General features: G+C 39.9%; 1 protein-coding gene and 4 long non-coding RNA genes across 7 annotated transcripts; 3 read left to right on the forward strand and 2 right to left on the reverse strand.

Annotated features, from left to right (window-relative positions):
• Nucleotides 1–2,772: 2,772 nt before the first annotated feature.
• LOC109195511 (uncharacterized) lies at nucleotides 2,773–8,346 on the reverse strand. The gene is made up of 4 exons (XR_002057098.2): nucleotides 7,567–8,346; nucleotides 3,555–3,638; nucleotides 2,935–3,022; nucleotides 2,773–2,834 (listed from the first exon to the last, which is right to left on the reverse strand). It is a non-coding gene; the product is annotated as an uncharacterized LOC109195511 (long non-coding RNA).
• A 2,541-nt stretch (nucleotides 8,347–10,887) lies between these two features.
• On the reverse strand, nucleotides 10,888–11,482 carry LOC109195502 (malonyl-CoA-acyl carrier protein transacylase, mitochondrial). The gene has a single exon (XM_019347638.2). The coding sequence runs from the start codon at nucleotides 11,371–11,373 to the stop codon at nucleotides 10,912–10,914; it is 462 nt and encodes a 153-aa protein (XP_019203183.1). The 5' UTR covers nucleotides 11,374–11,482; the 3' UTR covers nucleotides 10,888–10,911.
• A 513-nt stretch (nucleotides 11,483–11,995) lies between these two features.
• LOC109195509 (uncharacterized) lies at nucleotides 11,996–13,571 on the forward strand. Its single transcript, XR_002057096.1, has 2 exons — nucleotides 11,996–12,157; nucleotides 12,638–13,571. It is a non-coding gene; the product is annotated as an uncharacterized LOC109195509 (long non-coding RNA).
• A 969-nt stretch (nucleotides 13,572–14,540) lies between these two features.
• On the forward strand, nucleotides 14,541–15,821 carry LOC109195505 (uncharacterized). The gene is made up of 6 exons (XR_002057089.2): nucleotides 14,541–14,731; nucleotides 14,856–14,980; nucleotides 15,103–15,197; nucleotides 15,336–15,383; nucleotides 15,468–15,686; nucleotides 15,774–15,821. It is a non-coding gene; the product is annotated as an uncharacterized LOC109195505 (long non-coding RNA).
• Nucleotides 15,822–17,219: 1,398 nt separating this feature from the next.
• On the forward strand, nucleotides 17,220–19,446 carry LOC109195514 (uncharacterized). 3 transcript variants are annotated; one of them, XR_002057101.2, is made up of 3 exons: nucleotides 17,220–17,325; nucleotides 19,030–19,164; nucleotides 19,238–19,446. It is a non-coding gene; the product is annotated as an uncharacterized LOC109195514 (long non-coding RNA). The 3 variants fall into 3 exon arrangements; XR_003215071.1 differs by having other exon boundaries at nucleotides 19,030–19,446; XR_003215072.1 differs by having other exon boundaries at nucleotides 19,078–19,446.
• The last annotated feature ends 1,286 nt before the right edge of the window (nucleotides 19,447–20,732 follow it).

Below are 20,732 nucleotides of genomic sequence, written 5' to 3' on the forward strand. Positions count from 1 at the left end.
TGATCTTTAATCAGTAAAGCCAGTGATACAGCAGTGTCATTAGCTGTGTTATTGGCACCAGGCTGTGTTTATGTATGTATTTAATTCTGTCAGAGGATGTCTTCAGCATGAAATGATCATTTGCTCAGCTGCTGTGTCTCATCTCTTATCAGACATTGGTTGGAACAGAGTTTTGTTGCTGACCATCTGACAAGAGGCTGAAGAAAAGCTTCAGGCTTCATTTGGACACTACGTTGGACAGAAGTCTCCACAAAAATGACTCAGAAACACAAATATTATTAATGAAAGTCCAAATTTCAAAAAGGGGTCATACATGATCCTGAGAAATGTCCTTGAACATTGAACATGAGTCAGAGGGTTGTCAGGTTTCTACACTGCATCGTGGCATCAAGCCTGAGATGTCTGTGTGAACAAGTATGGAGGACACAAATGCACAGACGGAGTCGAGCTGTTTACTGCTGATGAGGAAGGAAAATAGTCTGTTGGATATTAAAGCAGCATTTATTAGAGTAAGAACAGATACTTGTGTCCTTCATTTGATCCCCGTCAATTTACAGAAGACTTAAGGTCCCTTTGACTTCTAACATACAGCTGCATGTTTACAATTTTATTATTTATTGATTTCTAGCAAAGCGAGACTTTACTGATTAAAGACATATAATCAGACATATTACTGTTACTCTCTGAAAAAGACTCACATAAAGCAGATTTATCACAAGCAAACATCAGGACACATCCTTCATGGCTTAAAGTTGCAGTGGGACTCTTTCGCCATCTGGTGGTTGTAACAGTTATGACAACTGTTCCTGCATATATGTCCCTCCTCAGTGTGAAGAAGACTGGACTCCAAGCTGCTCCTGCTGATCACTGCGTGTTCCTCCTGTGTCTAAAATCTATTTCCAGTATGAATCAGGAAACTGTTTGCACCAATCATAAAGGCAATAAAATACGTCACACACTAAGAAATAACAAAAAGGAATTGTGGATTTCAAGGAGTTTTTTCCCTCGTTTTTTGAAATCATAAGAATACAAACTAATGCAAGACTGTCATGTTTCCATAAGTTTGTAGAGACACTGTTCAGTTGTATTCTAGGACATCAGTCACTTTTTAAATGCATGCTACTCCTCCTCTTCATCATCATCATCATCAGCACCCATGACCTCCTTTTAGTCTTTGTTTTGTTATTTTTCAGAGTTCAGGAGACGTTCTTATGGGATTTCCACAGTGTACAAGTACTGTTTAGACCCTTTACCCTAAAAGAAAAGAGTAAAGTACAAAGTAGATTTACTCACTGCAGGAAAATAATGCCTCAATCTGATATATTGTCTTATATGACAAACTGAAACTGATGCATCAAAGTGTAAGCAGCATTTTCCTGTTACAGCTGGTCTAGATGGAACTGATCTGATCTCCTTTATGTACAGGTAGATATCCAGTGGGTTTGCTAAGGGTCACAGATGAGGGGCTGTGTGAGACGTTTAATGGGAAAGGAAATAAAACCATTGTTCCAGACCTGCAGCTAAGATACTCGAGTATCTTGAAATATGAAGCTGAGTATTACTTCCATACTTTCCTCCACTGCTGATGACCTTGTTACCTGCTGCTCCCTGTTAATGATCAGCCTCAGTTCTGATAGTAAACTGTTGGCTCTCGTTCTGTCAGGTTGTTGCTCAGTGACGTCTTGTTTTCATTTTCCTTCTTCTTCAAATGTGTCTTCCTTTAACTCTTTGCTTTTGTTTCTGCTTCAAACACCAAATGATACACGTGCTGCACCTCTGGTGGTTTGTCAGAGAGCAGAACAATTTACATTACAGAGAATATTTTACAGTTGAACAGAAACTTTCACTTTTTTCCTCTAAAGTGTGCTCACTGGTTTTTCCAGCTGCTGTGAGATGTTTCTGCCTGACTGTAAAGATGGAAATAAACACAGATGGAAACACTGAGTCAGAGTGTTGCTGCTGGTTAGTCAGTATACAGGGAGTGCAGAATTATTAGGCAAGTTGTATTTTTGAGGAATAATTTTATTATTGAACAACAACCATGTTCTCAATGAACCCAAAAAACTCATTAATATCAAAGCTGAATGTTTTTGGAAGTAGTTTTTAGTTTGTTTTTAGTTTTAGCTATTTTAGGGGGATATCTGTGTGTGCAGGTGACTATTACTGTGCATAATTATTAGGCAACTCAACAAAAAACAAATATATACCCATTTCAATTATTTATTTTTACCAGTGAAACCAATATAACATCTCCACATTCACAAATATACATTTCTGACATTCAAAAACAAAACAAAAACAAATCAGCGACCAATATAGCCACCTTTCTTTGCAAGGACACTCAAAAGCCTGCCATCCATGGATTCTGTCAGTGTGTAGATCTGTTCACCATCAACATTGCGTGCAGCAGCAACCACAGCCTCCCAGACACTGTTCAGAGAGGTGTACTGTTTTCCCTCCTTGTAAATCTCACATTTGTAAATCCAGTCCTTTGTCCCTCTACCAGTCCATCCATTACCATTCCAAAACAATCTACCTCTGCTGGCACTATCTGACTGATGCCATCAGAGAGGGAAGAAACCAGTATGAAAAGACCACAGGTTCTCAATGGGGTTCAGATCAGGTGAACAAGGAGGCCATGTCATTAGTTTTTCTTCTTTTATACCCTTTCTTGCCAGCCACGCTGTGGAGTACTTGGACGCGTGTGATGGAGCATTGTCCTGCATGAAAATCATGTTTTTCTTGAAGGATCCAGACTTCTTCCTGTACCACTGCTTGAAGAAGGTGTCTTCCAGAAACTGGCAGTAGGACTGGGAGTTGAGCTGCATTTACTCCTTATGCAGCATAAGGAGTAAATACAGAATATTAACCAAAGTTGTGATTAAAACACCTTTTACAAATGCACAAAAAAACCCAAAAAAGAAGTCTTTCTACCTTCTGCAAAGTTCATCGCCCCAGAAAAGACAAGAGCAGCAAATTCTCCGACACTGAAACCTGCAGCAGCGACACACATCTCAATGGCCTGTGTACAGCAGGAAACAAGTCAAAAAAAATAAAAATAAAAATGTAACAGCCTCCCGATTATGACCGATATATCATTTATGTCACTGATACATCCGTAACTGAAATTAACTCAGAACAATTTGTTTCTTTTTTTAAATGGTCATTCAGAATCAGAAGATTATTTACGTGGTGTTTTTGGTGGGAGTGAAACAACAATCTACTGATAAAAACAATAAAAACAAGATGTGATAATAAGAAATAACCACTGTTGGAAGCCTTATTTACTCTATCGCTTTAATCAGGTGCAGTAATTAAAGTTGAAATGAGAAACTTTGCATTTGAAAGATGCTCTTCTACTGGGCACTCAAAATGCTTTCTTACAACAAGCATCATTCATCCACACCTTCATACATAATGTGCGCACATTTTAAATATAAATTAATATTACTGTAGCAGTATTTTTTTTTTAATTAAAAAGATAAAATGGCCACATTTAAGAAGGCAGGACCTGCAGTTATTGTCCTTTTTCCAGACATTTATCTGGCACTTACTTTGGGGTTTTCTTGGTTGAGTCTCTCCACAGCAGCCAGGGAGGTGACAAACACCGCCGGCTGACAGTGAACCGTTTTCTGCAGCTCAAATTCAAATTTTATTTGTCACGTACACAGTCATACACAGTACGATATGCAGTGAAATGCTTAGACAACTGCTCGTGACCTAAAGAAAAAAGAAAAGGCTATGAACAAGATAGGAAATAAATATGAAAATTAAAAAGGGGTAAATTTAACTAGGAAGGAATAAAATAAAATATATAAATTAAAGTTAAAAATGAAATAACTGTACAACACAAATTAGAATGAAGGGTAAATTTAACTGGGAAAGAATAAGATAAAATATATAAATTAAAGTTAAAAATAAAATAACTGTACAACAAAATACACAATACACAGTATAGAACTATATAAGAATGTATGAAGAAAGCTCGTCCTCGGGGCAGTGTTGCCAACTTAGCGACTTTGTCGCTATATTTAGCGAGTTTTCAGACCCCTTAGCGACTTTATTTCTAAAAAAAAAAAGTCGCTAAAAAAGACGTGAAAGCGGGTATCGCTTTTACTCTCAACAAGCAGCGGGTGCTGTAACGCAGTCAGTTCTTCTTTTACTCTTTTGCTGTTTTGTGCATCACAAGGTTTAAAACTACTTATAAACACACACACACAAAGTAACTCCGCCAGAGTGCCTATTTCGGGTCACTTTTGCCGGTCCAAGCCCGGGTAAAGGAGCAGGGTTGGAATTGTGACATTAAAAAAAACAATAATTGCTAAAAGAAATTTAATTTGTAGTTCTAAATAAACTCTAAATGCATTTAGGACGTTTTTTACTCACTTTATGTCTCTTCCACGATGTTATTTCTCTCTCCAACAACATAGGTTACAATTAGATTAGCATGACCAATTATGCAAATTAGGCGATGACGTCATTTAGCAACTTCTAGCGACTTTTAGGACAGCCAATAGCGATTTTCCTTACTGAGGAGTTGGCAACACTGCCTCGGGGCCCTCCAGACACAGAGGGCGTTTATCAATATGCGTACTTGTGCGTACTTGCGTTCTCGTGTACTCGTGATACGTCATCAGTCGGAGACCAAGTACTGTTCCAATAGGGCTTTGGAGCGTGATGTCACGGGAGGTGGGCCACGCCCCCTTTCGCCATGACAGTAGGCCAGACACAGGATACAGCTTCAGCTATAGTTCGTACGTGATGTGGTGGCAGTTGCAACGTTAGATTACACGATCGTGAAGGCAAGAAGCTGGATAATGGGCTCTCTTTTCATCATTTTCCATCCTGGAGGCAACGTGAGGGATGCCATGTATCCAAATTTATTAAACAAAGACGTCAGGCTTGCATTGCAGCGGTGAGACGAGCGGATCGAGTTCTGTGCAATCCCCAGCTTTTTGTTGGTTTGCTCTCCGCATTTTCTTTCCGGTGAGTTCTAAATTAATTCATATCACTATTAAAAGGCTTTTAGTGTTATTTTCAATGCGCTGAGGTCGTAGATAATGAGATAAAACATCCTAATGTGTGATGCTGCAGATTGAACCACGTCATGTCATCATGTCGACTGAGTAGCTTATGATTTAGCATTATTGCAGGCAAACCAGAGTATGAAATGAATGTAACAAATCCAGACTGGGCACCAATAGAATTCTATTCTATTCTAACACTGCACATGGGCCTCTAAAAACATACTAAATTGCTCTCATTGTACACTAATCTTTACATAACTTCCAAATGAATCACACACCTGTCATTGGAATATTGGTGTACATTTACCTTATGTGTATGCACTAATTTTATCTTACAGGCTTTTGTTATGCAGCTGCAGAGTCTGAAGGTGTGCCCCGTGCAGAAGTGATCGATGAAGATCTGACAGAAGACCAACAACAAAATCACAATGTCATAGAGGCTGTGGACAGCAGTCGTGTTGGATAAGTGAGGTTGAGGTACCAGCTGCAAATGACAGTGGCGATCGGACAGACAGCATCACGGAAGCTAAAGGGCAGACGAAGCATTGTGTGTGCAATGAACAGGGCAGAGCAGAAATAAACACAACACTGCTTGATAAGATTGTTAAGGTTTGCTGTGTTTTGGTGAATATGTGCCCCAGTGTGGTTGTCAAACCAGCGCCAAATCAAACTTTCTCTTGTTGAGTATTCATAAATTGAATGTTGTGTTGCATGTGTAGTTCATTGTAAATAATTGTACTTTGTGTGAAGTAGTTTCAATAAAACAGAAAAGAATAGTATCTTTGTTTTTTTATTCTTGATCTGTTCACATGTACTTAGCAAGTACATAAAAATGAAATCCAAACTATTTACATGGGAACACACAGCTGGCATCAATCTTGAACCACAAAATGAAACATTACAGGCTATTTAGAGCAGCACGTTGTTTGGTGAAGTATTTCACAACAAGTTCAGGAAGACACACTTTAAGAAAGAAATCTTGTCCTTGCTTTAAACGTGGTTCCCAGAAATACACATCAGGGAAGATGCGTATCACAGCAAGGTCTCTCTGTGTCCACACAACAAGGTCACAGTGGTTGGAGTGCAGTTTCATTCAGTCGTTGTGAGTGCTGTACCTGAAACACACAAAAACCACTTTTAATAAAAGGTCTGTAATTAACCAAGGCTAATATAGATGGTTTGGCTGTACGTGCAAATCAAAAACTGTAACAAGTAAGTTGTTTAGAAAGTTATCAAGTTCAAACCGACTTACCTTTGTCTTAACGACAACGTACTCGCAGCGTGGAGGCTTAAAGATGGACAAATCTTGCACCCAGACGTTCGTGAATTGGATGTCGGCCTCCAGGGATTTATAATTCTTAAACTGGGTTGCTGTGTATGCGCTGACTCCACAGACAAGGTATGCGAAGATCGGGATAGGACAAAGGCTGTAGGTCGTCTGGATTTCCACTCCGCTTCCTTATTTCATACGGGTCCACATTACCGATGCACGCAATTTTTTCAAAGTACCGTCTCTTGGCGTCTGGGTGCAATCGGTCGCGATACAGCCCTTTGTCTTTTGCGCTGATTTTGAGCATGGTTCTGGCAGTCCCGATTCCAACACTGTGCGCTTGTTATGCTTTCTAGCCTACTGACATGGCGCCGCGATCCCACAATGCACTGCGGCGTGACGTCAACTCCAAAGCCCTATTCGAAGTACGCATCAAGCCGAGAACGCGAAAAAGTCCCGGATGTGCTCTCGATCCGCCCGTTTTATCGAGCATGCATCGGTGTGGACTTGGGACAGCTATATATCCCAGAATGCATTTCGTCCAAAACTCAACAGCGGACTCCCGGCACATCGTTTTCAACCCCCCGCCCCCCGCTCGCGGACTTCTCACTACTCAGGTTAAAGAAACCCCAGCAGCTGTCTATAGTATTGAGTGTCCACTAGAATAGAAATAAAGCGTTCTAACATCTCACCTGCTTGTTTTTATTAAGGTATGTACACGTATGTACATGTACACTATTTTGATTAATAGAGGTTTCACTACTGAGGTTAAAAATGATATATAAGTCACTTAGATCACTTCTAAATGTTAATGTTTGGTTTATTTCAGTGTTTGAGTAAGCCGGTTTGGCTGTGATTACAGTTAAGCTTCATAACATGTTACTCACAGTTAAATTAGGAGGGGACGGCAGTAAAAACTCCGGACCTGAGACATCATCACGTACGCAGGTGTTCCAATTGTACATATCGCGAGTCCGTGCTCGCGTTCTCGGCGGGTACGTACTCACCGAGAACGCGAGTACGTACTCGCGTACTTGGGCATTGATAAACGGCCAGAGACTGCAGGTGTTCCAGATCTACTGGCGTTTAGATCAACTGGCGTTAGTCGAACAGATGTGTGGCAGTCTTGCGTTTCAGGAGCTGCTACCGACAAACCAGCAAAAAAACGCCAAATGTGTCACCTGTGACACTTGTGAGGTTATCTCAAACACACTCCGTCAGTCTTGATGCTGTTGAACAACAAAATGTTTAAAAATGTGGCGAGTTTACCTGGTGATATCCTCACGCGCGACGCGATCGCGAAAACAGCAAACAATTAACACCACGCCGATGTTGTTCACAGGACACCAAGAGTAAACGATCGGGAGACTCTTGTCGTCGTTATCGTTCCCCTCGCACGGTTTATTTCTCCGAATTCAGCGTTTTTGCTTCACAACTAAAGCGAGCAGTTTACTTTGTGCACTAACATGGAGTCGAGTCAACCAGCGCCACCTCTGGCCAAGTGCCACAGCCTACAGCCAGATCAACTTGTGACACACATCTGCAGCACGTTTGAATTCGTTTCATGCACAACACATTTGTACCTTTCAATTGTGTCTGTTTGTGCGTCATGCAAATAAACCTTTGAAAAGAATGAAATGACACTAATATTTCACTAGTGTTGTAACATCACATGTCGTTAGCGTAGTCTGTCTGTGTCTTTTCTCTGCGAACAAACATTTTAGAGTTGGTTGTTATATACAGTCTGTATAAGTGTGGTTAATCTAATAAACATCTGTAAGGAGATGGCAGTTACTGTGAATGTACAGCAGGTGATTAGTAATAAACAGTCAGACAATGACCCTGACAATCTCATTCAGTCTTTCAGATTGAATGCACCTTCTGTGGAAAGTGGTACCACACAGTGTGTGTGGACTTCCCCTGTGCAGAAGGCGACTACAAATGTTGTGGGTGCTAAATAAACAGAAAAAAGTGATCCCTGTTGTCTTTGCTTACTGATTGTTTTTAGTGTTGACAATCCACATTGTTGCCATTGCATCTTTCAACATGTTGTGGGTAGATTTGGATGTACCAGGGGTAAGTGCAGCCACTCAGCCTCTACTCAATGTGATCATAGCAGCAGGTGCAGATGTGTCACAAGTTAATCTAGTAGTAGGCTGTGGTACTTGGCCACAGGTGGCAGCAGTGGACTGACCTCCATTGGAGACTGCTCCAGCTGCTATGTGATAGTGGATCTGCTACAAATTGAAGATCATAAGCAAGTTTTGGAAATTAACCCTTGTATTATGTTGAAAAACAAAAAAATGACATTGATTTTGTTGCGGGTCATTTAGATCCGTACTGTGTAAATCCACTCAGAATTATCCAAAAACTGCAATAAAACAATAGCAACGTTATTTTCCATCAGATAAACATGTAGAACACAGACATACAACAGTTAGACTTTCCATAACTATTTTAGGAACAATTTGGTTTTTCGTTCTTACAAACTAGAGCAGGGCGATATGACCAAAAATATTTATCACGATATACATTTGAAAATTTGCGATAACAATATAACTGACGATATAATTGATACTAGACAAAATACTTTACAACTCCACAACTTTATTAGTGCAAAGAACCTCATCAATGTATTTTCACTTAAACAAGCAGCTATTTTTTATGTGCATTAAAGTTATATAAAAATTTAACAGTGCAAATGCAAATTCCTTGCTGAGAGTTTAACCAAAAGGCATTTCCAGTGGAAATTGGCCGACACATCCTCAGCATAACCATGTATAATATCCACAAAACTTAAAAAGAGGTTATACACACACAATATGGTAATATTATGTTGAAGCACAGTACGTATCACTCCGCGAGCCTCCTGCCTACGATAGCCGTAATGCTCTGACAATCCATCAAGCGGTGCAGCTTCGTAGCTTAGCAAAGTCGTACTGAAACATCTGACAGATTTTCGAGCGCCGTGTACATAAAATCGTTTCGAGGTCAGTAAACACAACCAGAATTCATACATGAGGCACACGGGATTATAAGGGGCACTGTCGATTTTCAGAAAAATCAAAGGATTGATTTTAAGTGTGCCGTATTTTCCAAACAACACGGTAATAACGACGGCCCGCTAGCATGCGCTACCAAAAACAGTGCTTTGTTGTGTATCTGACGGACGAAAGCTAAACCAGTTCCACACCACTGAAGTTGCAGCATTTTTACAAACCAGTTCTGGTTCATCCGTTTCATTTAACGATCCACTTTCGCTCTTCTCATTCTGCGTCGCCGCCATGTGCATATGTAAACAAAGGCACTGCGCATGCACGTTTTACCCATATTCTATCGCGATATTTCATTTTCCTATCGTTGCCCAAAATTACACCGGTATTACCGTGAACGGTATGATATAGCCCAGCCCTATTACAAACACATTTCTGTTGAACTTGCCCAACGTTCTCAGTTTTTCAATGCTCAACATTTTCAATTTTGTCCACATGATGGACAGAATGTAACTGTGTGCTTTCTGCAGATGTACTTCTTGCATTTCTCACAAAAAGTGCTTGTTTTCAAACAGGAATCTTCCTAACTAAGATTTAAAACAAAGATTTCTACGTCTCCTCCAGTCTCACAAACAGATGACAAACCAAGTGACACACCTGAGTCACTGACTTTCTTAAATCCACTCACTCTCACTGGCTCTGTTTATTACTAATCACTGTGTAACTGCTGTGAATTCACAGTAACTGCCATCTTACAAATCTTCATTGGATTAACCACACTTATACAGACTGTATATAACTACCAACTCCCCAGCCATGTTGATGGATTGCCTATATTGGCTGGAAATATTAATTTCCAGAGAAAAGACACAGGCAGACCCTGCTTATAGGATGTGATGTGACAACACTAATGAAATATTGATGTGTCATATTTGTCCAAGGCATATTTCATTGTTATGGAAAAAGAGAACATCAGAATCATGATGACCAATTGGAGTGGTGATTTCTATGACTTTGTGTATATAATTTGGAATTTTGAACAAATGTAGGCCAATAATAAATATATGACATCATTTCATTCTTTTCAAAGGTTTATTTGCATGACGCACAAACAGACACAATTGAAAGGTACAAATGTGTTGTGCATGAAACGAATTCAAACGTGCTGCAGATGTGTGTCACAAGTTGATCTGGCTGTAGGCTGTGGCACTTGGCCAGAGGTGGCGCTGGTTGACTCGACTCCATGTTAGTGCACAAAGTAAACTGCTCGCTTTAGTTGTGAAGCAAAAACGCTGAATTCGGAGAAATAAACCGTGCGAGGGGAACGATAACGACGACAAGAGTCTCCCGATCGTTTACTCTTGGTGTCCTGTGAACAACATCGGCGTGGTGTTAATTGTTTGCTGTTTTCGCGATCGCGTCGCGCGTGAGGATATCACCAGGTAAACTCGCCACATTTTTAAACATTTTGTTGTTCAACAGCATCAAGACTGACGGAGTGTGTTTGAGATAACCTCACAAGTGTCACAGGTGACACATTTGGCATTTTTTTGCTGGTTTGTCGGTAGCAGCTCCTGAAACGCAAGACTGCCACACATCTGTTCGACTAACGCCAGTTGATCTAAACGCCAGTAGATCTGGAACACAGGTCGTAACCCAGGATCTTCTGGGCTACGGTGAACATTTCTTTAACGTTGGGGTATTTCAAAAGTCCTCTGCCCATGCCCACAAACTGGCTGCCCTGACCGGGGAAGAGGAGCACGGAGCAGCCGCTGGGGTCTTTTTTGGGTCTCCGCTGAGGCGCCGCGGCTGGCTCGCTGTTCGGGGGAGAAGCGGGGGCTTCAGCCGGAGGAGGGTAATCTCCAGCCGCGGAACCGGGCTTGTTGGTGGACAGCGTCCTGCTCAGAGAGACCAGCGACCTGACCTTCCCTCTGGAAGATGCTGCCATCCTGACTGCCACTGATGCCAACATGAGCTGTTCCTCATCCAACGACGTGTCTGCGGATGAAATAAGACGCACAGCCCGCCCGGACAAACTGTAATCACCGAAAGAGTCAACTTTGCTTGAACTCAACTCTGACATCTGCTCGGCATGACACCTCACAGGGAGACGCCATGTTGTTTATACGGAGTTTATTCTCGTCTTCTTCCGGTTGACGTTCAGGCTCTTTCACGCTGCAGCGCCACCTCAGGTCAAAGTATGTCATGCTCTAATGTATCGTGTTTTTCTTTTCTGTGCTTTAATTTGTCTACAAAGTGAAAATAACTATAAGAGCTTTTAAGTATACACAGACATGCGCTTCTTAAATTGAGCTTAATTGGCTCCACAGGTAGGAAGTAAAAAAGTAAAAAAAAACTTCCTTGCTGTACTTAATTTTTACTCCCTACATTTTTAAACAAATATCTGTAGTTTCCACTCCGTATATTTTCAAAACAAACTCGTTACTTTGGGTTTAACGCATTTGGGGGAAGTTAATATTTCACGTCACTGCAGGCCTTCAAACAATGAGATTTGAGCCTAAACAGTGACACATGAAAGGCAGTCGCGTTTTAATCAGTAGAGATGAAAGAGCAAACCATGTACTGTAGTTTTGATTTATTTATTTTTAGCACAACACCAGAACAACCCCACGTGCCCATAATTTGCGGTACTTCAGAAAAAAGGAGTGAACATAAAAGGGAGTAAAATGTTGTGGCAGGTAATTTCAAATGCAGCATTTCTATCACCTCAACAAACACTAACTGTGTCACAGTGTGTTGCTAGCTAAAGCTCCACTTGCTGTATTTCACAGGAAGAGAAAAGAATGAGAGCTAACTTCACTCAGAGATATAGAAAGAAAGAGAAAGAAACCAGGCTGTATTTAAAGGTAAGGACTGCTTAGTGATATTTGATAAAATGTAATTGTATTTTAACAGGACATAAAGTGCTTGTCTTACTCCCTTCTAGCTCGAAATTACTTGCCAAGTGGTAAGGACCATTCATGGTCACACGGTGAGAACATTGGTGTTGACTATGAAGAGATATGGTCAGACAGGGGAGGGGCCAGTCAGATTTATCAACTCAACCTCCTTAAAGCATGGAGAGAGGCTGAAACCAATCTCTAGTGAGCCCGGTTAAGGAAAGAGATGAGTTGGTGCCTGAGATGCCAAATTCCAACATCCTCATTCCCGCCATTGAGATAACACTCTCACACAGGCCCAGAGAGCAGATGTTGCTGCATTGCAGATGTGTTATACCCCCTGCCCAGCCGAATGACTCTCAAAAAGAAATTTTGCAGAAAATCAATGTGATCGCTTGGATCACTGGAATTATCATCTCGATATCTCTTGTCCTTCTTTCATTTCAGACGTCTTGAAAACAAGTTTTAACAAAGTCCTGGAGAAGTGCCCAATGCTGGAGGACCTCCTGCTTTACCCCTGGCTCAGATAAACTCCTCTCTGACACAAACACACACGCATACTGAATTCACATCTTGCCATACAAATGTGATACAGTAACCAACTTTCTTTCTTTCAGAAAAAAGAAAATTGGGAGATTCAAAATTTTCCTCACAGTAATGTTTGCATCAGTCTATCAGATGAATCCCCTCCAAGTCCAATATTTACATCAGTTACAGTGATAATGCTTGGTGTCTACTTTCAGCCACCGCAGTAGAATGCCAGGAATGAATCTCATTGAAATTGTAGTTGCATTTGCTATTTAATTTAATTGTCATGGATGATACACAGACAACCCAACAGCAAACAGAGGAAAACAATGGGCTTAAATACACAGAGGGATAAATGAGGGAATAAGACACAGGATGAGAGCACAGCTGCAGAAATCACAAACAACAAGACCATGGGGAAGGAAAACTGAAAACACTAACATAGTCTAAGGAGCTTAGAAAGAAAACGTCTGGACTTCTTTAAGTTGCTTGAAGACGTTCAAGCAAAGTTTAAGTTCTTTTCATCCGAGAAGGTGAAACATCTTCAAGCAACTTCAAGTCCAGACGCTTTCTTTCCAAACTCCTTAGACTACGATGACCTAGATGACTGAGAACCTTCACAGACATGAAAACACTAACATAGCACACAAGACTATCAAAGTAAAACAGCAAACAAGAGACTTTTACAAAGACACAGAGTTGACACAGAGACATGACTGACTGGGGAGAAATTGGGGAACATGGAAAGAAGAATGACTAGACATGACACGTGGGACACAGGGGCAAGGCAAAGTAACAGAAACCTAAAGCCTAAGAATATAACACAAGAAGAAAACAATAAAGAGAACCAAAACATACATAAGAATAATCAATGAATATAAATGAACAAACACAAAACACTGGGTCACAGACTCAGTACCATGACAGTTAAATGTACAATAATAAATACTTTAAATCAGATGACAATGTAGCTGACACTGTGTTATTAGTGTGTGGTCAACCACAAATCTTCATACTGTCATCCATACATGAGGTCTTTATACAAAGATGAAAGATAATGAAAGAAACTGTTTAATTGATATGAAATGATTGAATTATATGAAATATTATGGCTTTGTCTGCCAGAGTGTTTTTCTGTAAACTACTTTGAACTACTGGCAGTCAGTGAAGTCACTGAAAGGCAAGATTCTATGTTGTGTTGCCGTAGTTTCCAGAGTTTACTTATAAAGCTCACTTACAGAATTCAGTTAGAAAGTCAAGCATTTGAAGGAATATTAACTCAATATTAACTCATTACGGTTTACATTTTCGAGTTTAAAAGTTCTCCGAAATTACAATGAAAAAGGAAACAAGAAAAATTACCACTCCAGCCGATAAGAAAGATTCAGGAGATCAGGTAAGTAAAATAATAAAATCAAATCCTGGTAAAATCCAAATCCTAGAAATGTTGACACTGTGTGAATCATTTTAGAGCAATTGAATCATATGTTGATTGAAAATAGCTTTAATACAAGATGTCTAATCAAAGAAAGGTTACCGGTCTTTTGGTAAAATAATGTAATAAGTTTATTCTTGGACTCAACAGTAAAAACAGACCAACAAGTGTCATCAAGATCTAAGACTTAGTAAACCTAGTATCAATTCGCACTGGTCAGTTTTTTATCCCAAGAATAAACTTGTGATAATTTAAGCAAAAGCAATTTCAAATTCTTTGCCAAACTGCTTCCAGTCCTGATGTCGGGGACTCTTTTCACCACTGTGTTGTTGTCGTTTATAGATTGTAAGAGCAGGACTGCTAAAAGAAAGGCCAGTCCTGAAAGAAGACCCCAATAAAAAGGAGGAGGGTCGCTGAGCAGGCTGGTCCTTCCACCAGCTCAGATGTGGTCAAAGGAGTGAAGCGCAAGGTTGTGCAAGATGAAGAGGGCACAACAAAGAAAGCAAAGAAGGCTAAACTTCTCGACCATATGAGCGGTGACAAGGAGCAAGCATCCTCCTTGTTGGACTCTGGTAAAGGTAGGCTAATTAGTTGAATAAGGGGGTAGATTAAGTGTGGTTGCTAGGTTTAAGATATTAGTGTTTAGTGTTTGTGTCTATCATCCAGTGAGCTGATGTGCTTTGGTGTTTTCCACATCTCCAGACTTGAATAACAAACAGGTGTGCGCAAAAAATGGCAAAAGAAAGGCCGCGGGAGACAACAGAGAGTCACCCAAGAAAAAAAAAGGAATGTGGACCAGGACAAAAAATCAGTGGCAGACCAAAAACGTAAGTAGCAAGCAGCTTGGGTTTTATATTCAGGGAAGGGCAAAAGGAACATTTAGGCTACAGAGGAGAGTAATTTGTGTCACAGCTGTAATAAAACAAGATTTGTTGTTTTGTCTGTTCAGGTGAATTCCAAGCCAGATATGTGGAGGAGCACCAGCTCGGAGAAGGAGGCTGCGGAGCAGTGTTTGCTGGCTACCGGATAGAAGATCGTTTTCCAGTAAGTGTTCAGATGATGGTAGTAAGACAGGCAGTAACGCAGATAATGGATAATATCGTAAACTGAGACGTCTGCTGTGTTTCCACCTTTCATTATGTCATACTGAGGAAATGCTCACCAATGCTCTGTGTCTTCTAGGTTGCCATCAAACACATTCCCAAAAATAAAGTCTACTGCAAAGTGGCGGTAAGCGTCCAACACTTGAATCAGTTTTACATTACTGGATTGAATGCGGCGTTCCTCATCATCCACTTTGTTGTAATATTTCAGGATGAAAGCGGGAAGAAGCTCTCAGTGGAAGTGGCCATTATGGTTAAACTTGCAGGTGAAGCAGAAGGGTCAGTGGGAATATCTGCACCTGTGTCCTTGCTGGAGTGGTTCGACCTTGGCAAAGAGCTGATCCTGGTGCTGGAGAGACCTGTCCCCGCTGTGGACCTGCAAAAATACAAAGCAGAAAATGGAAGAACTTTAACAGAGGACAAGGCCAAGGTAGGTTGACTGGAAGAACCTTAGACTGTACAGCATTCAATCAAGGCAGAAAAGCATAACTCATTATTGTGTTTTCATCTTTTCCAGGTCATTCTGAAGCAACTAGTTGATGCTGTAAAGGAACTTGAGGATAAACACATCTTTCATCGGACATCAAGGGACAAAACATTCTGATTGAGACCGGCTCAGATGTGCCTCGTGTTCGCATCATTGACTTTGGACTGAGCTGCTTTGTTAAACAGCGATCTCTGTATCGCATCTTCTATGGTAACATATTCTGCTCCTGCTTTTCACAGATGTAACAATTGTGTCTTTTGTTTTAGAAGAAATTGCAATTGTGTCTGTTTGTTAGGCACTCCTCTTCACATCCCTCCCGAGTGGTACATTAGGAGCTGCTACAGGTGTGGACCCACCACGGTGTGGCAAATGGGAGTGGTGTTGTATGAAGCGCTTCATGCACGATACTTTAGTACCGCGAGGTTCCTCACAAAGAAACTGAGCATCAAAAAGCGTCTGTCCACAGGTAAGAAAACTTCACACTTCCAGATTCACTGATGCCTTGGATCACTAGAACTATCATCTTCATCTTTTTGATCTTTTCTTTCTTTCAAGAATGCGGAATTCTTGGACGCATGTTTAGCTATAGTCCCGGAGAAGCGCCCAACACTGGAGGAGCTCCAGCTTCACCCCTGGCTAAGATAACACACACAAACACACAATTCACACCTTATCATATAAGTATGATACATTGTAGTAACTTCCTTTCTTTTTCTGTTGGACAGGAATAGATAGAATGGGTCAATCTTAAAAAATAAATAAATAAAAATTAGCTTTTTGGAGTTCCTGTAACCCCCCAGCCATCCCAGGAAAGGGGATCTCTCTTTGAATGGCTTTCCCGAGGTTCTTCCCATCGATCTGGCCCCTGGGAGTTTTTCCTCGTCTTCATAGAGAGCTTGGGCTGGGTCAGGAGCTCCATCAAAACTGTCTTATTGATGACTTTAAAATAAAGATGTGTTTTACTTAAAGTAAAATTTGATCAAAATAAAACTTGTTTAATTCATCTTTGCTGAGGATTCTCCTTCATTACTATTGTTTTGTTTTTTTGTTTGTTTTTTTACCCATGGTGCATTTTGACAAATAAGAAACTGAATCAGTTAAAGTGTGCACAAAGACAGTCACACTGCAAATGATCTGAAGACTTGCATCTGTTGCTCTAACCCCAACTAGTTTAGACAGATTTCCTGGTTCTACCAGAGGTTTTCCTTCAAGAAGGAGTTTCCTTCCACGGCGAGTTGCTCATAGTGGTGTAAAGCATAAAAGTTAATAAGCATACAAGTTTCACGCGGAATATACTAAATTCATTACGATAATTATATTATAAAGCTCCTGTGGATAATTACTCCTATTTGTAACTTTACACAAGAGAAGTTTGCTGTCACACTATTTATAACAGGTTGGATTTGTCCTCTGAGTTGAGCCTTTGGTTGCAGTTTATTGAAGAATTCCTCTAAAGTAGCTGTTGATAAGATTTAAAGTCCTGTTTATATACAGAAATATGCTTTAGTTCATGTTTTTTTACATGTCTGCCTCAGTGGATCAGTAGAAGATCTGGCACAGGAAACTAGATGATGAAAAAAGGGTACGAATACACATAATATCTATATAGATACAGATATATATACACACACACACAGGTTGCAATGTAGTATTTTCATTTTTTCTTAGCATTTCTTAACGTCTTGGTGCAAAAGATACCTGCATTTGTGTGTAAAGAAATGTTACATATATACTAAAAACAGCTGAAAAAAGAACTACAAATTTGGAAAGGAATTTATTCATGTTCTTACTCATAGATGGAGTACATGGTTAAAAACACTGAGGAAACAGATATGAGGCGGCTGTATCAACATAAAAACATTAATACAGTTAAAAATGAATAAAAAGTTCACGCTTAAACTTATTCTCTACAGTTTGTACAATTAATCCATGTAACAATAGTTCGCTCTTAATATAGTAGTTAATTAAAATATCTTTACATAAAAATACATTTTAAGTACTCTCCGGTGGAAGTCTGTTGTGCTTATGTTCTAAATGACACAACCATAAAGCAGCCCACAGAATATAACAAATATGTCCTTGATAAGTGAATGTTGGCTCCCACAATGGCCTGTTAAGTTATGCAAAAATATTTACTGCATAATAGTCAGATTAGAACATGTATAAGCACAAACTGAAGGGGAACAATAAACAAAAATTAAAAAACAAATACTAAATTAAGTTAAAGGATATTCTTACATACTATATAATTGTATAATGTTGCGTTTGATTGCAAATGAAAACCACCAAGAAAAAAAGAAAGAAAGAAAAAGAGAGAATAGAGTTTAATTATTCAAAACACATCTTTCTTTTATTTAAGCTGTACGAGATTCAAATGACAAAAGAGAAAGAAAATATTACAGATTTTTTATTAATCATGAAAAACTTATTATACACAACTCTAAATTTCAGTTGGTCTTAGTCAGATGTGTTTTTAATTAAATCCTGCAACACTGTGCTGCTGCCATCACTTTATATCTTAGTGTGCAATTCAAATATATACTTATTACAATATTTTTCCCCCTTAACTCTCAACTCGCGTTTTTAAAATGTCTGTGATCATATTTGTCCGTTGACTTCTGTCTGGGCCTCGAACGATTCATCAGACAGGTGGCAGCCTCCAACTGATGCTCCAGACTTTCATCATCGCCTCTATTCTGATCAACTCTTATCTTAAACTTAGTGATGAACTCATTACTGGCCAGCGCGCCTCCTTTTTAGGGCATGTGGGCTTTGATAACAGCCGGCTTTCCAGTCGCTCTGCAAAGAAAATTCACAAAACATTTCTTATTTGGTAAGCTTGTTAACAAATTTTAGTTCAGTTTTGCTGAAAGTTATAGCATGCATCAGGTAAGAAGCAATTGGTTTTTAAAAAGCATATACATTCCCCAAAACATTTTTATTATGTGCATTTTGGAGAATAAAAGATTGTACACAATTTCCCTTTTTAAAGTAAAAAGATTATTAAGTCTAATTCTTACTTATTCAGTAGATTAAAGTATTGAAACATCATTATTCATAAAATATGCACATTACAAAATTAAAGTTATTCAAAAATTACTCAAGTACTTACTCCAATACTCACATTATTCAAGTAAATTTAATTTTTGCCAATGTAATGTCACATAAAATCTTAATCTGAATAAGGGTTCTGAACCCCACTGTCACGGCCAGGGATCAGCAGGCAGTGTTTTGTTTTTGTTTTTGTTCTCTCTCTCTCTCGCTCTCTCTCGCTCTCTCCCGCAAGGGCGGAACTCATGGTGGGTTCACGCCCTCGGCCCACGCCCCTCTGAAGAGGAAACACCTGGGCCTCATCAGTGCAGCCAGCATTTAAGCCAGGGAGTGGCTTCTACTCATCGCTGGATCGTTGTGTGTGACTCGCGTCAGTGCTCTGAGCAAGTTCTCTTTTGCTTCCCTGTGCAAAACCTCTAACGTGTGTTTCCTTCTGTACATAGATCCCCTGGACCCGACTCTGCATTCCCCGAGCGGATTCCCTTTTTGTGTGAGTGTTTGGAGAGAGAGTCAGAAGAGGAGCAAGTGTCTTTCCCCTACCTGGATTTCCCCGGAGCCTTTTCCCTGTCACCGCTTTGTATATAGCACTATCCCCTGCACTGTTTGTATATACACCTGGTGGAACTGTAATAAATACTGACTGTGCCTCTGAGTCCTGCGTGTGAGTCCTCAAGCGAACCGTGACACCCACACAGATGAGAGCTTAGCAGTGAAGCTCTCTCTTAAAATTTGAGTTATAAAGTCAGATTTTATCACTGACAGAGATCCATGTTCTTTTAACATAAGAAAGAATATTTGCTGAAATTGACATTAATCCAAGCCCTTAAAACGCCATTTTGGATTAAGCATTTCCTTTTAGAAAAGTCTTCAATGAGCAGGAAGCTCCAGTACTGAAAAAGAAGCCAACATCAACTGCTAAACGTGCTAAAAGTAAGTAAGTCCCCGTAGACTCCTATGATCAAAACACATACAGTATAAAAGTTATAGGTTACAGATCTGAAAAGTAAAACAAATGTCAAAGTGCAAAAAGACTTTGGTCCCATAGAAGTCTATTCCATTTGCCTGGAATTAGGTGAACACCTTTGTGACAAATTTAATGGCTCAGTCATTTGTTTCATGTCATATTTAATAAAAGACTGACATGGTGGCATGTTGAATTGTCCATTTTGCACATATTTGGTCATTCTAAGCGTCAGAAGGGAAAGATCATTCTGGGAATGCCTACTGGCGAAGGATGTGTGACTGACAAGTCCAGTGTGTGAAGTTTAACTACAGTCTAAGGAGCTTGGAAAGAAAAGCATCTGGACTTCTTTAAGTTTCTTGAAGATGTTTCACCTCTCATCTGAGAAGCTTCTTCAGTTCAGAATTTCTTCAGAGAACTGAAGCTTCTTGAGGGAGAATAACTGAAACAGTTTTCCTCCTGAAGCATCACAAAGTTCAGAGTTCATGTTTAGAGCAGAAGATTCAGCAGTCGCTCTGTGACCTTTCAATATTCTTCACTAAAACAGCTTCATTACAGAGAAACAAGTCACATTTTCTTCATGTTCTTAAGTCCTTTCAGATGTTTTAATGGTCCTTGAATGCAGGCATCAGTGTCGCAGGTTTAAAAGGTCACTTTCTGTTGTGTTCAAAGATTTCCTTCAGATATGGTCTTTAATCAGTAAAGCCAGTGATACAGCAGTGTCATTAGCTGTGTTATTGGCACCAGGCTGTGGTTATGTATGTATTTAATTCTGTCTGAGGATGTCTTCAGCATGAAATGATCATTTGCTCAGCTGCTGTGTCTCATCTCTTATCAGACATTGGTTGGAACAGAGTTTTGTTGCTGACCATCTGACAAGAGGCTGAAGAAAAGCTTCAGGCTTCATTTGGACACTACGTTGGACAGAAGTCTCCACAAAAATGACTCAGAAACACAAATATTATTAATGAAAGTCC

The sequence above is a fragment of the Oreochromis niloticus genome, linkage group LG18 (genome assembly GCF_001858045.2).
Source record: "Oreochromis niloticus isolate F11D_XX linkage group LG18, O_niloticus_UMD_NMBU, whole genome shotgun sequence".
In the NCBI taxonomy this organism is placed as follows: Eukaryota; Metazoa; Chordata; class Actinopteri; order Cichliformes; family Cichlidae; genus Oreochromis; species Oreochromis niloticus.

What these genes read in the sequence shown, in the direction of transcription:
- LOC109195502 (XM_019347638.2), bottom strand. Translation starts at nt 11,373, where the DNA reads ATGTCAGAGTTGAGTTCAAGCAAAGTTGACTCTTTCGGTGATTACAGT.